General features: G+C 42.5%; 2 protein-coding genes and 1 long non-coding RNA gene across 4 annotated transcripts in view; 2 read left to right on the forward strand and 1 right to left on the reverse strand.

Annotated features, from left to right (window-relative positions):
- LOC308399156 (protein NLRC3-like) overlaps positions 1-2,508 on the forward strand; it is a 22,462-nt gene extending 19,954 nt beyond the window's left edge. Inside the window, exon 7 of the mRNA XM_080886189.1 lies at positions 1-2,508. This exon is cut by the window's left edge and continues 55 nt beyond it. Coding sequence (XP_080742315.1) covers positions 1-493 — 493 coding nt within the window. The 3' untranslated portion in view covers positions 494-2,508.
- A 9,857-nt stretch (positions 2,509-12,365) lies between these two features.
- Positions 12,366-17,042, forward strand: LOC308398802 (uncharacterized protein). The gene is made up of 5 exons (XM_080885615.1): positions 12,366-13,419; positions 14,531-14,583; positions 14,939-15,318; positions 15,415-15,528; positions 16,536-17,042. Exons 1-4 carry the CDS (start codon positions 13,403-13,405, stop codon positions 15,526-15,528), a joined length of 564 nt encoding a protein of 187 aa, XP_080741741.1. The 5' UTR covers positions 12,366-13,402; the 3' UTR covers positions 16,536-17,042.
- Positions 17,043-17,187: 145 nt separating this feature from the next.
- Positions 17,188-20,942, reverse strand: LOC308399352. 2 transcript variants are annotated; one of them, XR_013972140.1, is made up of 3 exons: positions 18,842-20,942; positions 18,591-18,764; positions 17,188-17,987 (listed from the first exon to the last, which is right to left on the reverse strand). It is a non-coding gene; the product is annotated as an uncharacterized lncRNA (long non-coding RNA). The 2 variants fall into 2 exon arrangements; XR_013972141.1 differs by lacking the exon at positions 17,188-17,987 and having other exon boundaries at positions 17,994-18,764; positions 18,842-18,949; positions 19,035-20,942.
- Positions 20,943-23,583: the final 2,641 nt, after the last annotated feature.

The raw sequence follows: 23,583 nt of genomic DNA on the forward strand, positions 1-23,583 counted from the left end.
TGACAACAACAGGAAGGTGACATGTGTGAAGGAGGTTCAGTCATATCCTGATCATCCAGACAGATTTGATGGTTTTTATCAGCTGCTGTGTAGAAATGGTGTGACTGGTCGCTGTTACTGGGAGGTCGAGTGGAGAGGAAACGTTTATATATCAGTGAGTTACAGAAGCATCAGAAGGAAAGGAGGCAGTGATGACTGTGTGTTTGGATACAATGATCAGTCCTGGAGTCTGTTCTGCTATAATGATGGTCCTCAGTCTGTCCTTCACAATAGCAGACTAACATCCATCTCCTCCTCCTCCTCCTCCTCCTCCTCCTCTGTCTCTAACAGAGCAGCAGTGTATGTGGACTGTCCTGCTGGCACTCTGTCCTTCTACAGAGTCTCCTCTGACACTCTGATCCACCTCCACACCTTCAACACCACATTCACTCAAACTCTTTATCCTGGGTTTAGGTTTCTCTGGCCTCCTGGTTCCTCAGTGTCCCTGTGCTGAGTGGAGTGTAAAGAGTGTCTCCTGTTACAGAAACACTCTGACTGTTGAACAGATAGTTCAGTCTGTACATGTCTGTCTCTTTCACTCACAAACACGTTTTCAGATTCATGGATTCAATCAGTTGATGTTTGAAACTCTTCTAAATGATTCCTTGTAAACTTCTTCAGTCACAAACAAACAGGAAGTGATGTCACATGTGTTCCTGTCCACACAGCAGAATGAGTCTATTGCTGACAGTGATGTACAAACAGAGTGAGCATTTCTGAGGCCCAAAATAAACTGAGTAGTTCACTGAATGAACAATGGACTGTGAGCTCAGTTCCTTCATCATTAGTATGGATTATATATGTATATGTATTATATTAGTATCATATATATCAGGTGCTGCTGCTTTCAGTCATTGTGCAAATGTGCTGTTTGTAAGCTTGTAAAGCTGCAGTCAGCTGAGACTGAAGAAGTCACCTGATCAGTGAGCAAACGTTTCTGAAAACGTCCAGATGAACAGAATCAACCTTTTGGGATCAGCCAGCAATGCAGCATCATTGTTGTTCAGCTTCAGAGGTTTGCAGGAATGAACTGATGACCAGAAACAGCTGCAAAGTCCAAGAAAATACCAGCTGGAGTTCAGCTGCATTTGAAGAAGTCAAAGAAAAGTAAGGATGGCAAAGGGCGACGTTTTCTTCCAAAGAGCTGCAAACATGGTCGACGCCTCATTAGAAGAATCATCTGGACATTTGTGAGGAACTCTAACCAAGAAAGCAACGTCACACAGATCCAACAGACAGTTTCCATGACTGCAAGTGTTGAGTGGAAAAATGCTACGTTGCATTATTGCATCCTCTCACCACAGGAGGCGCTGTTGGCACCACTGATTGCTGATCAGCTGTTCTCTGATGATCTGATTGATACTGTGAATAACGGGACTCACTGAACTCTGTGACACAGTGAAGATTACAGAGTTGAACTTCAACATCTGACTGACGTCACACAGACAGAAGGATGAACCAGTGAGGCACAGAACACAGTTACTGGAGATACTGGATCAGCTCCATGTGAACCTCTGATGGAGAAGCTGCTGAGCCAGAGAAACATCAGGACATGACAGCAGCTGCACTTATCTAACAACATGTAGCAGAGCTGATCTATGTTAGAGGATCTATCACAGCAGCTGAAGCCAAAGTCCAACACTGGATACCAGCTGAGCCTGTGCTGAGTGTAGTGTTACAGGAAAAGGGCAGAAACACTGGTAGCTCCCAGTGATGCTGACTGGGGCACAGAGCTGAATGATGCAGCATCAGGACACTGTTTCAGTCTGACTGACAGAGAAACCTGTAGCTGTATCTACATGTGAGGCAGAGGCCACACAAGCAGCTTTCTATGTTTCACAGTGACTGAGATCTTCAGTGGGGGTGGACATGCTCCTGTACAGACCTCTGAGGAGAACCAAGGTGCAGTCAAAGAGTCCAGTCTGTCCTCACAGATGTGAACATGTGCTTTCATCAGGTCTGCTGTCAGCTAGCAGGCTCACATCAGAATCACTGTTCCTGAAAAACACAGTCTGTGTGACATCATCAGTCAGCTGATGGTCCCAGATCTGAATGGTTTCTGTCTCTACTGAGGAAGTCAGAGAATATCACTGAGGTGTGGATCAGGTCTGAGTGAGCTGTGGAGGGACAGCTTTAAACAGTCCACAGGTCTCACGTCCTGCTCAGTCTGCTAGCAGATACCTCGTATTGTTCCAGATGTGCTGACATCAGCAGCAGCACAGCTGTGTGATACCATGAATCTCAGTTATTGATCCAACACACAGTAAATACAAAGATCAGGATTTCTGAGAGTAATCATTATGAGTCTGAACACATGATCACTGAATGTTAGTCTCCACAATAATAAGCTAACACAAGCAAACACAGCTTTCAGCTCTTATTTTGAAACTGGCTTATTTAGAGAGCTGTGATGTGAGCGTGCCTGGCTCTGAGGCACTTGGGTCAGCCTCTGTTGTTTAGAAGTGTTACAGACTGAATGACACAGACCTGTCAGTTTCCATGTTTGTCTGTAACACAGCTCAGGGCTCCATGCTGAACGCATCCATCCAGTGTTATTGATCCAGGACTGATACCAGCATTGGGATCAATACTACAACACACAATCACATGTGTCCACGTGATGCAGTTTGAAGAGCAATCAGATGTCTCTGTATGAGGAGGCGGGGTCACAGGAGGTTCACAGAAACTCTGCAGCAGCATCATCAGCTCACATGGAAACTTTGATGATTCACTTCTGTGGTGTTTTTACAGAAACACGTCACAAAATTAGCTCCACCTGTTTTGTGAGCTTTGAGTTTCTTGTCTTCATCCTGGATTCTTGTGTTGCTGTTTTTACACACAGCAGATATTTCCTGGTTGCTTCCTTGATGACCACATGAAGCTTTCTGAAGCTTGGATTGAAAACGCTTCATTACTCAAAGCTTTCCAACACAGGCCTCTGTGCTGCCATCTGGTGGACAAACATGTGAAGTGCAGCGTGAAGCTACAAATGAAACTGCTTCAGCTACGTTTATATATAACATACTATAACCTATATAATGTGGAGATCAGGGAAATTATTTTGTTGCTACTGTTAATAATCATCATCATTACCATTGCATTAATAATATAATCTACAGCATTGATATTGCATTCAGATGTTTAAACATTTTGGTACCCAATTAGCCTTTACTACAGGTGCAGTTATAACCACTTTAAACTGTTGAGTTGAATCTATGATCTTAAATGCTTTTGAATGCTTGTTATAATCTTAAGTGTGTATGGGCTGATTCTGTTGATTCTGAGTCCATCTGTGCAAAGTCTTGACAGGAAACTGCAGGTTTGCAGAGCGTGCTTTTGCAAAAGTGAAACTAAAAGCAGAGTGTAAGTGCAGCTTATTCTGAGGAGCTGTTTGGATGATGCTATTTGAATAACCAGGTTGTTCATTATTATCTTTTATACTTTTATTTTCTTTTATTAAGCTTCTAGTAGAGGTTCTTGATTAAAACATTTATTCAATATACTACATATATAGTTTTAGTAAACTGCTGACACATTTGAGAGTGGCCTCTGTTTGACTGCGAGCGTTAGTAGGTGAGAGGTGACACAGAGTGCCAAGTGAGGTCGTGACACACACAGACATAGTAGATACATTCAGTTATAGGTGAGAGGTTAATCATGTTTGCTTGCAACTGCGGGCGTGCAGAAGTGGTATCTTACTGCAGAGCATGGTCTGTGGTTTTGGAGAAGCGGCAGTCAAAAGGTTGACAGGAAACATCTGCCATGAAGATAGAGATAATGTTCTTTTCAAACTGTGTTAAAAGTCATTGTGGTTTTGATTTGACGTATGTATGTATGTATCTGTGTGACGTTGAAGGGGCGTCATTAAATCCAAACCCCGATGGTATAAAATATCTGTTTATGCTTTGATTAGTCGGAGATCAGCGCTGTCTGCGTACGGCGCTGGTCCCCCCACGCGTGTGTTCATTAAAATCAATTGTTTGACCAAGCTCTTCTGGACCTGGTTGTTTGTACTCTCCTTCCTCAATATTTGAACCTTAACAATAACTATATGTATAGTGTATTATGTAGGTTTTAGAGCTGGGGGTAGAACTGCTGATGGCCTGGTTGTTATTTATGTTCCCCATGGTTCACCAGCTCTCACACAACATCAGCACCAATGATCCACGTCCTTATAAACCTCTGAATCAGGTCCTGAAGCTGTGACGTCCTGAGTGAAGACCTCACTGATCACATGACTCTGGTCACCTGGACTCAGTGTTTCTGAAGCAGTGTGCTGGGTTTTTAAAAATACGTGGCTGCTGCCTGATGTTGGGCCCACAGAGGAAGACGACTCACTCGCTCTTCTTCACTTCCTCCTTAAACATGTGGAAGGAGAGCAAAGTGCTGCCAGACTCTTATTTCTGACAGGAACAGAAGAAACCACAGCAAACTGGTCCAGTTCTTCATCTTCATCACAATCTGTTTATTTCTGATGGTGTCTTCAGTCTGAGGTTTGAAGTTTCCATGTCTGTGTGATGTGTGGTGTGAAGGCTGCTGGTTAAACTGGGACTCACTGTTTAAAGCACTGAGTGCTCATAGAGAGATGCTCCATGAGTCCCAGTACAGACTACAAACATGGTGGAAACTTAGCTTTGATATCCACACACTCTGCACGTCTGTGAGTAACTGTGATGAAGATGTGCAGAGATCTGTGTCCAAACAGGAGAAAGACTGTAAAGACTCTGTGCTTCTAACAGCCTCTGTTAACATATGTGAGGCTGTTTGTTGTTGTTGCCATGGAGCTTTGCACTGTTTGGGTCAGCAGGTCATGTGATCAGGTTTGTTCTGCTGGACGATGGTTCAGTGTCAGGTTTGTTTGCATTCATCAATAAATATCTAAATAAATCAAAGACTCCATGTTTGTTCTTTCATCATGTGACCTCTGCTCATCCATCTCTGTGTGTATCAGGATACATTTGGTTCATAATACACAGAAAAATCAGAGTTATTACCTGTAATAAATGTGAAAGATTCCTGCAGTGATAACCAGGCAGGACTGAAACACATCCAAGCTGTCACCACGGTAACAGCAGCATCCATCCACAGGTGAGGGGAGGAGCAAAAAGAGGGACTTTGACCATTTTATACTAAAAACACTCAACTAATGTTTCTAATATGAAACAAATAAGCCCACATTAATGTGAGCGTTTATTAAATAATAATAATGATGATTTCCTCCTGATCTCATTTCCACAGCAGAGAAAACTGTGGTGTATATTGAGGTGGAGGGTGTGGTCTGTGGCTCAGGTGTAGAGTGAGGGTGGGGTGCACCACAGCAGCATGCTGGGACTGCTGAGGGTGGAGGAGGGAGTGATGATGACATCAGAGCTGCAGCACAGAGACCAGTGAACACACAGTCTGTTCATCTTTGCATAGATACAATATACAGCACAATATTGAATGACAGACACGCTGTGGGAGCTTCCACAGATACACTGACGTCAGCATCCAGAGTCCTCCTGCTGCTCCCCCCTCAGAGCCCCGTGATCAGCACCAACACATTCAGTTAGATGACAGAGTCCAGCTGCAGCTAGAATCAGCTCCCCTCTGTGAACAACAGCACAGCGTCAGTGTTTCACACTCAGTGAAAGGAGGAAACAGCAGAAGAACACCATGTGTGCTACGTTTCCCAGGACACACTACAAACTGCACAAATACAGAGCAGCACGTGGAAGGACCTGGAGCTGCATTTACAGAGCTGCAGACAGCGTGATGTCCTGTATGGACAGGTGGAAGGAACCAAGTCCTCAGCTGGAACACTCGTGTTTGTCCACAGACAGGAAACACAGCAGGAAACTTCCTCACAGAAGTGCAGCTCATGGATAACACACTTCCTGTCAGTCAGAATGAGGCTGCAGCCAAACACAGAAAGGTGTTTTTGTCCAGATGAGCCCAGAGAAGAAACACGAGTGTTCACAGACATCAGAAGCTCAGAGAGGTGAAACATGAGGTTGGAGTCCTCGTCAGCATCCAGAAGAGCTGCTGTGAAACCCTGAGTACTCATGACAGACTCTGATGGCACAAACACATCATGATTCAAACAGAAAGACAAACATGGAGCTCCTGATCCTCCTGCATGAGAACAAGCTGACATGAGCGCTGTGTCTGAGAGTGTCTCCCTGTCACAGTGACAATAACACAGCTGCTGCTCACAGTCATTAAACTGACCTGAGGTCAGCTGTGCTCCTTACATATGAACCATGTGACCTCACATCAGTGCTGTGGATGACTGTAGTCATAGAAGAGTAGAGCTGTAGCAGGTGGTGTGAGGAGGAGGTGGTGTATTCTAGTTAACGCAGTACTGAAACACTCCAGCAGAGGGCGCTGTTAAGTCCTTATTGTAACACAGTTACTGTGTGCAGTTAGACTTCATACATAATCTGCACTTATTTCCATCAGACATGCTGTCAGTAAATGATTGGTTTCTATTGATTCTACTTCCTGTTGACTCGTTTGATGACAGTGAAACAATCACAGCTGATTGTGTGATGATGTAAACTGTCACTGTTACATTCAGTGTGTGTGACATAATGTTAGTGCAGGCTGATAACAGCCTGGTTCTGTTAGAAACACATGAACGTGTCCATAGATCAGTGTGTGTTTAACATGAGAGCTTCAGCCCTGCTGATGTGTTAAATAAAGACATGAAGGAAAACTGATGAGACTCTGAAATAACTCTTTATATTTATAATGTAACTCTGCATCAAAAGAACAACAAAGGATCCCAGACAGGTTTCTGTGAACAAAGACCATTCTGATGTTTCTGTGTTTCTAACACTTTGACATTATTAGTAAACAGACTGCAGTGAGCAGCATTTATAAAGAGCTTCTATATAAAGATATGACAGCTGTTTGACAAGTTTATCACTCTGTGTTTGGACCTGATCAGTCCAGCTGTTTACTTGAAACATGTTCATTTACCTGTTCTGTTATATTCATGTTCTTGTCTCTGTTGAAAACACATTTTAATGTCCCTCAGATTTTTCTCCCAGATGAATAAATATAAAAATGACACAAACTGACTGCAGCTACTTTTTGTCCTTTCTGTCAAAAACCTTCATGTGACTCATGAGAGACACGTTTCAGCTGTTTGTGACAGATCAGAGGCCAACAAGTCATTTATAACACTTTCCATCATTGTTTAAAGTTCTCAGTGTTTCTGTGTTGCTGCGTATAGGATCTCCCAGCATCATCACTGTGCTGTCCAATCATTGTGTGCGAGGTTACCCTTATAGTGCGATGTGTGTTTGCACAAAGAGAAGCATGTGTGTCAAATATAAATAAGCACAGAACAGAAACAGCTGCTCGTTTCTTCTGTTTAGAGTCAAGTTAGTGTTTTGTGTCTTTGTTTGAGGCCTGATGTCGAGCAGAGGTGTGTGTAACTGCACTGGTCTGTTATATGTGTGAAGTGTGTGCTTCTCTTCAGCATCATCTTTGTCACTGCTGATTCCTTTGTGTCATCATGTGTTGAGAAGAGAGAACAGTTATAACGGAGGAGCAAAAGGAAGCCCTGAAATCTGCATCAACAAGGAAGTGTTGGCTCACCAGTGATCCCAGCAGAGCCACTGGTTTGGCTCCAGTTGTTCTAGATTCAATGATGTTGTTGCTACAGATACATGTCAGCATCTTTATTGTAGTAAAGTCTTGTAATGTGAAGATAGAAACAAGGCAGCAAACAGCTCCATGATCTGATCTTAATGATGTTGTTTTTATTCCTGTCTCTCAGAACTGGATTGGAAACTATCAAAGGTCTAAAAACAGCCTCGACCCTCCCACAGAGCAAACTTTACACACGTCATCTTTCAGCTACAATCTTTGTTGCAGGGATCTTCTGCCAAACAAGGCTGAGAGAAGATTTCTTACAGCTGTCATGTTGATGCTGTTTCAGTCTTTGGGCAAACACACTCATATATTAGGGCTGATATCAGGGCTGCACAAGTTCTTGTGATCATGAATAACAGAAGTGTGGAAGGCAAACATGTTATTGTTGGATGAAACTTCATGAATCCTTTGTAGATTTGAGCTGTTGGAGCCTTTCTTTTCTCTTCAGGTGTACAGATGCTGAGGAGGCAGGTGAAGCAGGTGGAGCTGTTGTGATGCTGCAGAGGGTGTGTCTTAGTAACTCTGTGAGGCAGAACTGGATCCAACATTGTGGATGTGTTGATGTTGGAGCCATTAAGAGTCTCTGGCCACACTGTAGGATTTCCCTTTGATCCACTGTGGGGGCATTTTGGAGTCTGTCAGTGAAACTCTTCATGTTTGTGTTTGACTCCAGTTTATAGAAACAGAGGAATGTGTCATGCTTTTGTTCGGCCTCCACAAATACACACATTTGTTCATTGGTTGGACTTTTTGGAAGGAGACACATTGAAAACCATGTTAATAAGATCTTGTTGTTTCCTGTGGATCCGACACAGAGAGTGGACTTCAGACAGAAAGCGTGGAAGAGATTTTAGAGGCCGTGTGTGGCAACAGGAAGTTTCTGTGTGTTTGCTGATCTTACATGTGGAAAACAACACGTGATGTTTGTGAAGTTCTACAATGATCATTGTTCTCACAGCATTTTGAGTGGGAACAGTTCAAACTGGGAGTAGTGGGAGTTATTTACTGATTGAAACAAGCTGAATGTTTCTGTGACGATGAAGATCAGCAGCTCAGCTGATCAATGAACTGACATCTATCAGTCGTTTCATGAGATGAAGTCATCAGCAGACATTTGTTCTGACTGTGTGATGAATGTCAGAACGTCAGGGCTCTGCTTTAGTCACTGCTTGATGATCATTGGCTCATTGTTGAATCCAGGGGCCCAGTCTGACCTCTGACCTTTGCTGCAGGTCTTCTGTGTTATCTCCACTTTCATGTCTGATCTTCTACTTGTAGTCCTGTGTCTACATATACAGTGGCTTTCAAAAGTATTCGGCCCCCTTGAACTTTCCCACATTTTGTCACATTTCAGCCACAAACATGAATCAATGTTATTGGACTTCCAGGTGAAAGACCAACACAAAGTGGTGCACACGTGAGAAGTGGAACGAAAATCATACATGATTCCAAACATTTTTTACAAATAAATAACTGCAAAGTGGGGTGTGCGTAATTATTCACCCCCTGAGTCAACACTTTGTAGAACCACCTTTTGCTGCAGTTCCAGCTGCCAGTCTTTTAGGGTCTGTCTCTGCCAGCTTTGCACATCTACAGACTGAAATCTTTGCCCATTCTTCTTTGCAAAACAGCTCCAGCTCAGTCAGATTAGATGGACAGCGTTTGTGAACAGCAGAAATTGAAATTGAAATTGCAGTGAAGTCAGCTAGAAACTTACAGTGACGTGGACATCATGCAAAGACTGCCAGACTCTGTAATACTGCAAATGATCAGTGACTCAGGTTAACACTAAACTTTAAACGGCACCTCTGTGTCTCTGTGTGCTGAACATCTAGGATTGAGTCAGGCTGCATCAGCTGAAGCTGTTATTTGTATATATCAGTATTTTTTTATTCAGGTGTGGGGAAAATACGTAAGACTGCAGTGAAGCGATGCACCAGATGAATCCCTGGCCAAAGGTATCGTACTCAAATCAGACTACTGATCCAGCCACATCAGCCTTTTGTGAGGTCTGTTTAAAGTAGACTAAACGTGAACTGCAGGTTCCTGAGAGGTGGACTGTGAGCACAGAAACACATGTTCATACATACAGCTGCAGCAAACTTACATTAATTTTAAATAGATTTGTTACTCTGATGTCTGTCTCTGTGTTAGTCCTCTGACAGACTGGTGACCTGTCCAGGTGTGCTCTACCTACTACTGGGACAGGTTCCAGCCTCTGTAATAGAAATGTTCTGTTATTCTCATTTAAAGTGTTTAAGTGCTTATGCATATGCTTAGTTGTGACACTGTTACTGTTCAGTGAAAGTTTCTAAAACTAGATGAACTTACTTCAGCAGTTTGAGAAAACAACTCCCTTTACAGGTGCTGATAAGGCCAAGGGCACAAAACAGCACAACCATTGATGCGTTAGGTTTCATAGCGAGACACGTGAAGTGTGGTAGGATCAGTTTGTAACTTCCTCCCTCTTCCTTGGAAGGCGTAAAGGAGGAGGAGCACGACCTCTGTGGCAGCGCTGACATGACTGAACTGTGATGTTTGATGTGTGTTGGCGCAGTAATAAATAGCTTGATCACAGCTCTTTCTGTGTTGCAGACTTTATTTACAAAATTCCACGAACCCCCCCCCCCCCACTGTGAACCTGAATTGAATATTCAGAAGACATTTGTTTAAATAGTTCTACAAATCTGAGCTGTTGGTGTGTCCTTGGATTGTGTGGTAATAATATTAGAGCCTGCAATCTTTCTTACTGGATCTCTACTATGAGTCATGTTACCTGAGATTAGTTCTATGTTTACCTGTCAGCCTGGACGAATGTGCTGTGTGAAGAATGTAAATGACATCAGATCTGAACTGCTTACATCTAAGGAGCCTGTTCATATTTAATTGTAATATGAACCAATGATTTTCTGATTGATTGCTGATATATACAGTGGGGCAAAAAAGTATTTAGTCAGCCACCGATTGTCATCATTTTAGGTGGGGGAACTTGCACAGAGGTCAGTAATTTGCACCAGAGGTACACGTCAACTGTGAGAGACAGAATGTGAAAAAAAAAATCCATGAATCCACATGGTAGGATTTGTAAATAATTTATTCGTAAATCAGGGTGGAAAATAAGTATTTGGTCAATAACAAAAATACAACTCAATACTTTGTAACATAACCTTTGTTGGCAATAACAGAGGTCAAACGTTTACTATAGGTCTTTACCAGGTTTGCACACACAGTAGCTGGTATTTTGGCCCATTCCTCCATGCAGATCTTCTCGAGAGCAGTGATGTTTTGGGGCTGTCACCGAGCAACACGGACTTTCAACTCCCTCCACAGATTTTCTATGGGGTTGAGGTCTGGAGACTGGCTAGGCCACTCCAGGACTTTCAAATGCTTCTTACGGAGCCACTCCTTTGTTGCCCGGGCGGTGTGTTTTGGATCATTGTCATGTTGGAAGACCCAGCCTCGTTTCATCTTCAAAGTTCTCACTGATGGAAGGAGGTTTTGGCTCAAAATCTCACGATACATGGCCCCATTCATTCTGTCCTTAACACGGATCAGTCGTCCTGTCCCCTTGGCAGAAAAACAGCCCCATAGCATGATGTTTCCACCCCCATGCTTCACAGTAGGTATGGTGTTCTTGGGATGCAACTCAGTATTCTTCTTCCTCCAAACACGACGAGTTGAGTTTATACCAAAAAGTTCTACTTTGGTTTCATCTGACCACATGACATTCTCCCAATCCTCTGCTGTATCATCCATGTGCTCTCTGGCAAACTTCAGACGGGCCTGGACATGCACTGGCTTCAGCAGCGGAACACGTCTGGCACTGCGGGATTTGATTCCCTGCCGTTGTAGTGTGTTACTGATGGTGACCTTTGTTACTTTGGTCCCAGCTCTCTGCAGGTCATTCACCAGGTCCCCCCGTGTGGTTCTGGGATCTTTGCTCACCGTTCTCATCATCATTTTGACCCCACGGGATGAGATCTTGCGTGGAGCCCCAGATCGAGGGAGATTATCAGTGGTCTTGTATGTCTTCCATTTTCTGATGATTGCTCCCACAGTTGATTTTTTCACACCAAGCTGCTTGCCTATTGTAGATTCACTCTTCCCAGTCTGGTGCAGGTCTACAATACTTTTCCTGGTGTCCTTCGAAAGCTCTTTGGTCTTGGCCATGGCGGAGTTTGGAGTCTGACTGTTTGAGGCTGTGGACAGGTGTCTTTTATACAGATGATGAGTTCAAACAGGTGCCATTCATACAGGTAACGAGTGGGGGACAGAAAAGCTTCTTACAGAAGACGTTACAGGTCTGTGAGAGCCAGAGATTTTCCTTGTTTGAGGTGACCAAATACTTATTTTCCACCCTAATTTACCAATAAATTCTTTACAAATCCTACCATGTGAATTCATGGATTTTTTTTTCACATTCTGTCTCTCACAGTTGAAGTGTACCTCTGGTGCAAATTACTGACCTCTGTCATCATTTTAAGTGGGGGAACTTGCACAATCGGTGGCTGACTAAATACTTTTTTGCCCCACTGTGTGTGTGTGTGTGTGTGTGTGTGTGTGTGTGTGTGTGTGTGTATATATATATATATATATATATATTTTTTTTTTTTTTTTTTTTTTTTTTTTTTACATACATAGTTTTTTGTTGCCTTATGGTTCCAAGCGCTGTCACCAATCTTTGCATTTTGTTATTATCTCATGACACTTGTTTAATCAGCTACCATCTCTCCTGTGGACTTTTTAATGTCTACAGTCTCAGACCAACACAGCCCTGCCCTTCCCATATTAGATTCTTGATGAATGTGTGTTGTTGTTATTCAGCCTGGTTCAATGTGCCCCTTTTTAACTTTGAGCACCCGCCCCTTTAAACCTCTCTGCACAGCCCTGCACTGAACTCACTATCTTCTCCCTCTAACAGCCTCCACATGTTCTCACTGTAATTTCCCCTCATGAATGAATTTATGCTGCACTAATGTGAATGTTTGCAGGGAAATCAAACGCATTTCACACGCAGTACTCGAGCTGACTTACCTTTGTTTGAATGACGACTTGTACGCGCTGACTCCACAGATAAGGTACGAAAATATATCAGGCTACGTCTTCAGGGTTTCTACTCCACGGCCGTATTTCATACGGGTCCACATTTCCACTGCACGCTATTTTCTGCAAGTACCGCCGCTTCGCCTCTGGACGCAATCGGTCTCTATACAGTCCGTTCTCTTTTGAGCTGCTTTTAAGCATCTTGTAATCGTCGTTCCAACACAGTGTGTTTGTTTTGAATCGTAGACCTCGAAAATGGTGCCGCGCTCCCACAATGCATTGCGGCGTGACGTCAACTCCAAAGCCCTATAGAACATGTTCTTTTTCATTGTCAAAATTATCAGGAATAAAGAAGAAAACTGATTCAAAACCTGTGGAACCTGCCAAAAAACAAGTTTTACTGCAAAGGATTTCTAGATGTGAAGGTTTTGTGGCTTTTTTCAGTTTCTAAAACAAACTCATTTGTACAGAAGGATATGAGGATGTATATGTCCGGTGGTGGGTTTTTTTCTTCTTGATTTAATGTATTCATTTATCTCTTCACTTAATCTTTCTTTATGTTTTTTTTTTTTGATTTGGCATGAGCGATTTCCGGTCCTCACTCCAAGCCAGTTGGTGGCGGTAATGCACCACATGTTCTATCACAGCTGCGTCCGAGAGGACAGGAAACGTCTGTATGCGTCTGCAAACCAGGTAACTACACTCAGCTGAGCCTCTCTGCTAGTCGTTATTAGTTGGAGGGTTTTGCGTCACTTTCTCTCGGCTTGATAAAGGGCTGTATAGAAATCTCTGGTACGTAACACGTAACGTCATTTTTAGGGAGCGTCGCAGAGAAGTGAGGCTGTTTCTTTGTTTTTGTCGAGTTTTGATTGAAGACATGTTTCCAGTCCGTTTTTTACTCGTTTGTTTTTTCATTAATAACTTTACATTATCACAGAGAACAAGAAGGCGCTTTGTTTGTCACATTCACCTTATGTCTGTGAAGGTTCTCAGTCATCCAGGTCATCGTAGTCAAAGGAGCTTGCAAAGAAAAGCGTCTGGACTTCTTTAAGTTGCTTGAAGACGTTTCACCTCTCATCCGAGAAGCTTCTTCAGTTCTAAGGTCAAATGGTGGAGAGTCCCAGATATAAACCTAGTGGGAGTGACCCCCCACAGAGGGACAAAAGGACCCCCTGATGATCCTCTAATCACCTGAGCCAAGGTGGGAAACTGGGTGTGGGTCCCAATCAGCCAGTTTCGGGTGAGTTCATTGTGAAACCTGGCCCCACCTTATCATGCGAATTCCTGAGGTCAGATGGCCCAGGATGTGAGTGGGCGTTAAGGCGTCTGGGAAGCATCTCAAAACTGGATTATAGATGGCAGAGAGTTGGTGTCGTAAACCCCGCCTCTGTTCAAAGATGGTCGCTCACAGTGGACATAGATGCTTCTTTCACTCCTCTTTCAAACCATCTGTCCTCTCTGTCCAAAATGTGAACATTAGCATCCTCGAAAGAGTGTCCTTTATCCTTAAGATGCAGATGGACTGCTGAGTCTTGTCCTGTGGAGGTGGCTCTTCTGTGTTGTGCCATGCGCTTGTGAAGTGGCAGCCACTTGGCAGCCACAGTGATAAATGGCTGAGATGGCTGCAGCTGTACGTGTGAGGTACCTACATATTTCAAGATGAATTTGCAGAGATGTCATGTTTGGTGCTTACAGACATCACACTGCATTTTGTGATTTCGTAGCTATTGTTGTGATATTTCGGAGCTTCCCATGATCACCGTGACAGTCATTCATTGTAACATAACCTTTCTATTCCTTTCAGGGATCCTCATTTTTTTGGTACGGAAGATCAGCAGCTGTGTCGACAGGCAACAGGTAACGGCATGCTTTTCTGTTAGTACTGTAGACCTTGGTCTGGTGCTCTTTTTTAGTTTAACACAGTATTTTCATTTGCCGAAGTGTAAAAAGCTTGTTCCAGGAGAAACAAACTTTAGTGAGTTCTGCAAAATGATTCCCACCATTGCACACTCTGTCAGCCTCCAGTGTGCCCTTTTTTTGTCCTTTAACTGAAGAAAGTTGGTAGTCAGAACATATGAGATAAGTGAGATCCTCATTTTGCCTGCTTATTTCAAGATACAACATTTTCACAAACTGCTGTAGGATAACCTTGCTATTTGTCTTTTCCAACACTTCTACATTCATCCATATTTCCTTGTCTGCTTCTTTCCAGGTGAAAAGTACCTGAAATGGGTGAAAGATTTTGTTTCCAAAAACAAAAGCATGTGCGTTCACCTGAAGAAGCCAAGTGGTGCTGACCTGTGGATAGAAGAGCTTGAGAACACCAAATACAACGGGGATGATGATGAAGTTAACGCCTGGGGAAAATTCTACCTTCCCGAGATTGTAAAAATGCAGGTTATTGGTGTGGTAAAGGGCACCTCATGTCCATGTGACGAGCTTGTGCTGATGACGCGTGAGGACAAAAAGCTGTACGGCTATGACGGAGAGGAGCTGCATCTGGTGGCTTCCAGTTTCCTGGAACTATGTGACAAAACGATAGAGTATCCAGCATCCAAGCGCTACTACAATGGAGAGGCCTTCAAAGATATGGTGAGAAGTTAGACTGCTAAGAATAAGACTGGGGATGCCTAGTGTTAGAGATCAATCACCTGAGCTTTTCTTTGTATTGTTGTGTGTTCTGTTTAGACTGAGGAGGACTGGAAAAAAGTTAAGATGAGTGATGTGGGGAGGAAACTGCAGGAAGAACATAAAAAGCTGGTAAATGAAACCCAGTCAGCGTTCGTCAGCCTAATATCATAGGTGGGTATTGGAGCTGAGTATCATCACTGATTTCTAGAACCTGTTCAATTCCAATTCACAAGGTCCCAATTAGATTCCATTTAATTCTTACTCAGAGAGTCAGAAACATTATAATTCTGATCATTTATCAGTACTGACACTTGTGAAACTTCATCAGAGGTGTGAGCATCACAGCAGATGCTTTTGTGTCAAAGTAACTGAGGATAAAACACAAAACCATGAAGCAGATTTTCCTGGCCTAGCTTTTTACAGTAGATAACCTTAAAAATATTATTCTGCAGTAGAACAAAAGCAGACGAGAACCACGACTCAACAAATGTACATTGGCTGATGCTGCTGAAGTGATTCAGAGGTTTTAATAAGAGGTTTTAATAGAGACACAGCAGAGCATTTTGCAGTTTCACTTAATTTGAAAAAAATAAATAAAATTTGGTATTGAACAGCAGAAATGAGGCTGTCTTGTCGGAAGTCATTAAAAAAAAATGGCTGTAAACAACGGTAGACTGCTTCATAACAAGCAAGCGAATAATGCCAAAAACAGAGATTTGAGATGGGAAACGGTGTTCTTAAAGTACACTGAGAGAGGCAGAGAGCTGTGCTGTGTTGTTTTTCTGTGTGTGTTTTAATGGTGGTGGAAGCAAACCAGCAAAAGTAAGAGGGAATTCATGACAATGTTTATGTCAAGCGAAATGTGTCTTCTTTTGCTGCTGGTTTGGTTAGAGAGAGACAAAACGTGCAGCTTCAGGATCTGAGCAGCTTTCAGCACCAACGGCATCACAGCTCAGACTTGGATTCAGGATTAAGCCCTTTATGTTTGACTGTAGTGATTGTAGCTCTGTCCTTGTTATTAATCGCTTTAGTCAAACACAGCTATTGTTTGCTGGGATGTGTATATCCTTGACAGTTTGTATCTCAGAGTTATCAAAGACACTGTGGATAATCATCAAGAGATTGTTGTTCTCTTAATAATGACCTATTTGATTGTTTGTTTTTTCTTCTTCTTACAGATTCTGGTATTTGGCCAAAAGAGAGCTTCACAATTCTTGGCTTCACCTGTGGTAGAAAAATGACTAAAGTTATGCAACACTCTCTAAAATTAAAGCTATGCAACGCTTTAACATGAATGGCGAAGGAGTGCATCTCTTTCACTGTCTCTTCCTGTCCTCTTCTCAGTCTTTGTTGTGGCACCTCTGCTATGTGTTATAGAAAGCACTTGGAATCATGTTCAATACAAAAACACCAAACTCGTGGGATTGCCCTAGCAAGCAGTTGGTAAAAACTAATTAAAACTGATATATATCAGCTTCACTTTCTAGCTGCAAAAGCACGTTTCTGCAAAAGCATGCAGTTTCCTGTCAGCACTTTTTGGCACAGAGTGTACTCAGAGTTAGGCCTTTCTTATATAAAGCAATATAATCAGCATATAAACATTTAAGATGATAAATTTAAAGCTCAACAGTAACTGCTATAAATATTATAACTACACATGTAGTGCTTTTGCTTAAGTAAATTATAGTTGGGATCATAATAAGAAAACGTGTTTTTATTTTCTGTGTACCCTGGGTACAGACCAGTATAAATATGGGATTCTTCCCAATAAATGCTGTCTGATAATGCTTCATATTGCATTAAACACTAGATATGTAAGCAAACAAACAAAAACCCATAGAAGCCAGTTTTAATTATTAAATGTGACAATTACATGGAGATGGAAAGTAAACATGCTTATACACGTCTCTGTGATTACAGAAAATCCACACAGATGCTGTCAGAGCAGAGAATCTTTGATTTATCAGAATGATGAATGCAAACGATTTCATGAAATCTCACTCTTGTTCTGGGTTGTAAAATTCACCTGTCCAGTTAAACCGAATCCTTTGCAACACGGTTCTAAGAACCCTACCAACCTCATCCTCAGCTCTCTGCCTGTTATCCTTTTCAGCTGAGTATTCATCCACATGCGTTTCAACTTCTCTCTCATTTTCAAGCAAATTGCTCAGGCTCTCAGCTTCAGCACAGTTACCATATGGCCACTCTCTGAGGTCTTCTGTGTTCAAGCCAAACAAATTCTTACATGATCTGCAAGGCTTCATTCTGGCACCATCACGGAGACAAAAAGCCTCACACCTGATATTTCCAGGTACTTCAATTGTTCCATCAAAGTAATCTTTCTGGACTGTGTTTGGATAATAGGTCATCACCGCACCAGATACATATTTATGCCATTTGCTAAGACAGGAGGCAGCAATCATAATTTTCCCAGCGTTAGGACCTTTGGTGGACATGGAGACTCCGCAGTACCTTTCTGATTTGTTGGTTTGGGATTTTTGAGAAATGCAGATGGTGGACGAGACGAAAGCTGTTTTTTTATTATTCTCTTCTAAGTCCAAGTCTGTGAGGAGATCTTGCAGACTCTGCTTTATTTGCTCTTCATTCTCTGAGTTATTTTGCAGGATGATCTGAAAACAGTTACAGATCTGGTCAAAGTGTTGCACCTGATTATATAGTTGTTTTTAATAGAAAGTTGATCAACATGTTTGTTTCGCTGCTTGACTTATTTAACTATGCAGGACCATTGGATGCTTTTGGTTTAGACATTTTAAGATGGGGGGTGAAACAAGTCACAAAAATCTATTTAATTTTAAATCAATAAGCAAAAATCCATCTTTGTTCTCACTAATTTATAATTAAATTTGCTAATTGACCTTTTTTTTTCTATTTTGCTATGCCGGGCTGTCAAAACACGCTGAATTTAGAGTCTTTGAGCTTAACAGATCCAGCAGCTACACAGTGACAGCATCATATACGCCTTGAAGACTGTAAGCATCTCCAATAATGAGTCTGTTAGACATTATTTAGAACTAACAAATTCTGAAGCAAGTCTCCAGCTCTCCTGCAGTCTCTGTGTTTGGTGGAGAAGTATAGCTAGAAGCATATGTTGAAGTATAAGGTACAGTATGGATTTTCTTTGGATTTCTCAGTAAAAAAGCACTTTGCATTATACTTTCCTAAAAACTGGAAGTTTGTCAGATTGACTGAAAATGTGAGAAGAGTTATCTTACCATGTCGAGCACACAGGAGAAGGGACTTCGCCTGGGAAGCTGAGTCGAATACAACTTTAAAGGCCTGGGATATCTTCTCATTAAAGAACCCAAAACAAAAGGATTAGGGAAGATTTCTTCTGGAGAAAAGGGGATGTTGTTGATTTTGCCCAGAAACAACATGCTGTGAAGGATCTGTTGAGTGAAAACATATTTGCTTATTGTTAGTAGTGATAAACAGGACTGTCTTAAAAGTGTCAAAGGTAACACACCTCATCCACCAAGTGTTGACTTCCCGGAGTCATGTAAGAGCCCCGAACCATCCTCTTGGTAATCTTGTAGGCATTAGTTTTGAACCTCCTTTGAGAAATTGTTGTCTTCTAAAATGATAATGATCGAGCAGTTAGGGATTTAAAAACACAGGAGATCTGATAACTTTGGCTACAGCAGAGTCTGCAGACATACCTATTTTGCTCTTGGTCGGCCTATTTTAAACATGAGAGACAACATAGTTAGTGAAATGTTGATAACATACAATGACTATCATTGGTGGCTGAAAAGATGCCAGGTAACAAGTGAAAAGCTGCTACTTACCATCGCCACAGTCTAAGAATGAAACAGGAAACACTGAGCGAGTTGCCTCCATCTTAAAGCTGTTGATCATGTGATTTAAAGGAAAGCCACACCCAGCTCTTTCCTGGAATTTTACTCGACTGTAGAAAACTGCTCCATTTGCCCCGCCCACCCATGATCTTTAATATCTACCAAAAACAACCTTTTGGTTGTCAGTAACCAGCCGATCGTTTTCGCGATTAAAAAGTGGCTTTTTGCGGCGGCGTTCCCACCGCGAGCAGAACTCTGGCTCAAAAACCGCTGTTTTTGAACACTTTTATTTACTTGAGCATTTTAATGGGCTTACTTTGAAACAAAGTGCGATTGAATGATTATTGTTATGTGTTGCCTTGAATTCGGCTATGCTGTCTGTTAGACAGCTGTTTTCCTTTATTGTTGTTTTTGTATTGTTTGTAGCGAACGCTACTGGAATGTATAGATTAAGCTACGTAGCCAAGATAATTAATAATTTAACTGTTGTACATTGGTTGATGATGATTTGCATTGTTACATAGGCTTGCAGAAAAATATATTTGTTTACCGGTAAACTGAATCGAACTTGATGTGCTAATGGACGTTTTTCTGACCTACAGGTCAGGTTTTGTTCCCTCCCTTTGAATTGATCTTCTTCATATTGAAGTGGCGAGCCGGTAGGACCATTCTTTGTTTCCCCTCTTTCCCCCACTTAGCCGTCTTTGGATTACGGACATATTTCCCCATTTGTATGAAGCTGGACTCTAAGGAGGAATACCTTAAAAGTGAACTTTAAAAAGAAGAGGACCAAAAAGGACTTTTGCACAGAAAGATCACAGCATTGATTTATTATTTAATTGTGGGCATTTATGTTGTGTGTTGTGTTAATTATTTTGTTCCATTTCCCCTTTCCTCCATTTATTCAATATATTTTTGGTACAAGATATTGCAGTCTTTGGTCTCATCATTCACACCATCTAGGCTCCTTAAAGAACTATTTCTTCTGCGCGTCAGTCAGTAAACTCATCCATTGAAATAAACTAGTCCTTAAATAACTTTGAGTTACACAGTGGCAAATGTAATAGAGAAAGACACAGGGCCACCTGAAATCTGTCGTCCTATCTGATTCAAAACCAACATGTAGGAGAATCTGGAATCTTTGATTTTGAGTTAAAAATAAAATATGGGTAAAATGCAGAAATGTTTTTACTAACATGTACTAACAGAGACTTGGAGGAGAGAGACCTAATGTTTAATAATCCACATTTCACTGCTTTACTCTTTGGTTCAGATGTGGATAATGTATTGTTCTTTCTTTGTGATTGTTTATGTTTAAGTTGTTTGTTGCTGGTTTTTAGTTTTTTTGTCTGTTTGGAAGCTGACACAGTCTCTATGGAGATGGGTTTTTGGGGGGGTAGCAGGAGGAGAGAAGCTGCAGAGAGGCGTATAAGACTGCAACTCTGCTTCCTGGTCCCAACTCTGGATAGTCATATTTTGGGGGGTTTAATAAACTACTACTCCATGATGTAAAGCTGAAGTATTACACAGCTTTATGAACCTCCTGTTATCCTGGTAGACGAGTACAGCAATAAATCTTTTACTTGAACATCTTCTGGCTCCAATAAGCTTTGAAATGTGACCATGAAGTTAGAGACACACTGACTGAAACCCACAGCTGTGACTGGATCACATCCACACACAGTGTAGCTGCTGTCTCTGTGTGAGGTCTGTGTATATATGTATATACACTGAACAAAAATATAAACGCAACACCTTTGTTTTTGCTCCCATTCCCCATGGGATGGACGTAGAGATCTAAAATTCATTCCAGATACACAATATAACCATCCCTCCCAAACAGTGGTCACAAATCAGTCCAAATGTGTGGTAGTGGGCACATCTGCCATATTGAGATAATCCATCCCACCTCACAGGTGTGCCACATCAGGATGCTGGTCTGACATCATGAGTAATGCACAGGTGTACCTCAGACTGCCCACAACAAAAGGCCACCCTGGAATGTGCAGTTTTTTGCGCTATTGGGGGTCTGGGGACCCAGAACCGGTCAGTATCTGGTGTGACCACCATTTACCTCATGCAGTGCAACACATCGTCGCATGGAGTCTATCAGATTGTCAATTGTGGCCTGTGGAATGTTGGTCCACTCCACTTCAATGGCTGTGCGAGGTTGTTGGATATTCGTGGGAACTGGTACACGCTGTCGTATACGCCGGTCAAGCACATCCCGAACATGCTCAATGGGTGACATGTCCGGTGAGTATGCTGGCCATGCAAGAACTGGGACATTCTCAGCTGCCATCTGCCCTGAACAATGTGAACCATGATTCATCCGTGAAGCGCACACCTCTCCAACGTGCCAGACGCCATCGAATGTGAGCATTTGCCCACACAAGTCTGTTACGGCGACGAGCTGGAGTCAGGTCAAGACCCCGATGAGGACGACGGGCATGCAGTTGAGCGTCCCTGAGACGGTTTCTGACAGTTTGTGCAGAAATTGTTTGGTTGTGCAAACCAATTGTTCCAGCAGCTGTCTGGGTGGCTGGTCTCAGACGATCTTGGAGGTGAACCTGCTGGATGTGGAGGTCCTGGGCTGGTGTGGTTACACGAGGTCTGCGGTTGTGAGGCCGGTTGGATGTGCTGCCATATTCTCTGAAACGCCTGTGGAGACGGCTTATGGTTGAGAAATGAACATTCAATGCACGGGCGACAGATCTGGTTGACATTCCTGCTGTCAGCATGCCAATTGCACGCTCCCTCATTGCTTGTGGCATCTGTGGCATTTTGCTGTGAGACAAAACTGCACATTCCAGGGTGGCCTTTTGTTGTGGGCAGTCTGAGGTACACCTGTGCACTACTCATGATGTCAGATCAGCATCCTGATGTGGCACACCTGTGAGGTGGGATGGATTATCTCAATATAGCAGATGTGCCCACTACCACACATTTGGACTGATTTGTGACCACTGTTTGGGAGGGATGGTTATATTGTGTATCTGGAATGAATTTTAGGTCTCTACGTCCATCCCATGGGGAATGGGAGCAGTAACAAAGGTGTTGCGTTTATATTTTTGTTCAGTGTATTTATGCTTATATTCATATTCTCTTATTCCCCTTTATTTGATATCCTAATTCTGTGCTGTGTAAAAATTTGTCGGTGTTCTGCTACTACAAACTGGATTCCCTGGAGGATAAACATGAGGGATTCATAAAGTTCTATCTCTCTGTTAAAATCCCCCAAAATAAATGAAATGTGAATTTCAGGCAGACATGTTTTTAAAAGAGTCACTTTAGAATAGAATAGAATAGAATTCAACTTTATTGTCATTGCACATGCACAGGTACAGGGCAACGAAATGCAGTTTGCATCCATCCAGAAGTGCTTTAGTGATATAGATATATTACAATATATATTAGCAATAGTATAGATATGTAAGTATATTACAGAAATGGGTCTATTATGGTATGTTATAATGTACACGGTATGAAGTATGTTGTGAATATTCTATAACTAAGTATGTACAGGCTGTAGTGAGTACAAGCTATGTACAGGCTATGAACAGGATATAAATATGAAAAACTATACAGAATATGAAATAAATAACTTTACAGAAATTTGAGATATACAGCTATACAGAAATGGGAACTATGCAAGTTGTAAACAGTTGTAGGATTAAAGATTATTGAATGTACAGAATGATTATTTACACAGAGCTATACAGTAGTGCAGTTAAGATAAGTGAGGGTGTAGATAGTTTCTACAGAGGCTATATGAAGTGCTAGTGGTTGTGAGTGGTGGTTCAGTCCATGTTATTATTGTGTGTTTGAGGGTACAGTTGTCCATTGTGGGGGTGTGTATGTTCAGTGCATGAGTTTAACGTGGGTCAGATGTCAGGAGGCAGAGTTCAGGAGTCTGACAGCTGTGGGGAAGAAGCTGTTCCGGTACCTGGTGGTCTTAGTCCGGAGGCTCCTGTGGCGCCTCCCAGAGGGCAGGAGGGTGAAGACTCCATGTGATGGGTGACTGGGGTCTTTGATGATTTTCCCAGCCCTTTTCAGACACCGCTTCCTGTAGATGTCTTTTATGGCAGGAAGTGGTGCTCCGGCGATGCGCTGGGCAGTTTTCACGACCCTCTGCAACGCCTTCCGGTCCGAGGCAGAGCAGTTCCCGTACCAGACTGTTATACAGTTGGTCAGGATGCTCTCGATGGTGCAGCGATAGAAGTTCACCAGGATGTCTGAGGACAGGTGGTTCTTCCTCAGGGTCCTCAAGAAGAAGAGGCGCTGGTGAGCCTTCTTGACCAGCTTGGAGCAGTTGGTCGTCCAGGTGAGATCCTCGGAGATGTGGACTCCCAGGAACTTGAAGCTGCTCACACGCTCCACAGCCGTCCCCTTAATGTGGATGGGTGGATGT

Source organism: Rhamphochromis sp. 'chilingali', assembly GCF_963969265.1.
Source record: "Rhamphochromis sp. 'chilingali' genome assembly, chromosome: 1".
In the NCBI taxonomy this organism is placed as follows: domain Eukaryota; kingdom Metazoa; phylum Chordata; class Actinopteri; order Cichliformes; family Cichlidae; genus Rhamphochromis; species Rhamphochromis sp. 'chilingali'.

Coding starts and splice junctions, on each gene's coding strand:
- LOC308398802 (XM_080885615.1), top strand. Junction 14,584..14,938: donor GCTGTGTCGACAGGCAACAG/GTAACGGCATGC, acceptor GCTTCTTTCCAG/GTGAAAAGTACCTGAAATGG. Junction 15,319..15,414: donor GAGAGGCCTTCAAAGATATG/GTGAGAAGTTAG, acceptor TGTTCTGTTTAG/ACTGAGGAGGACTGGAAAAA.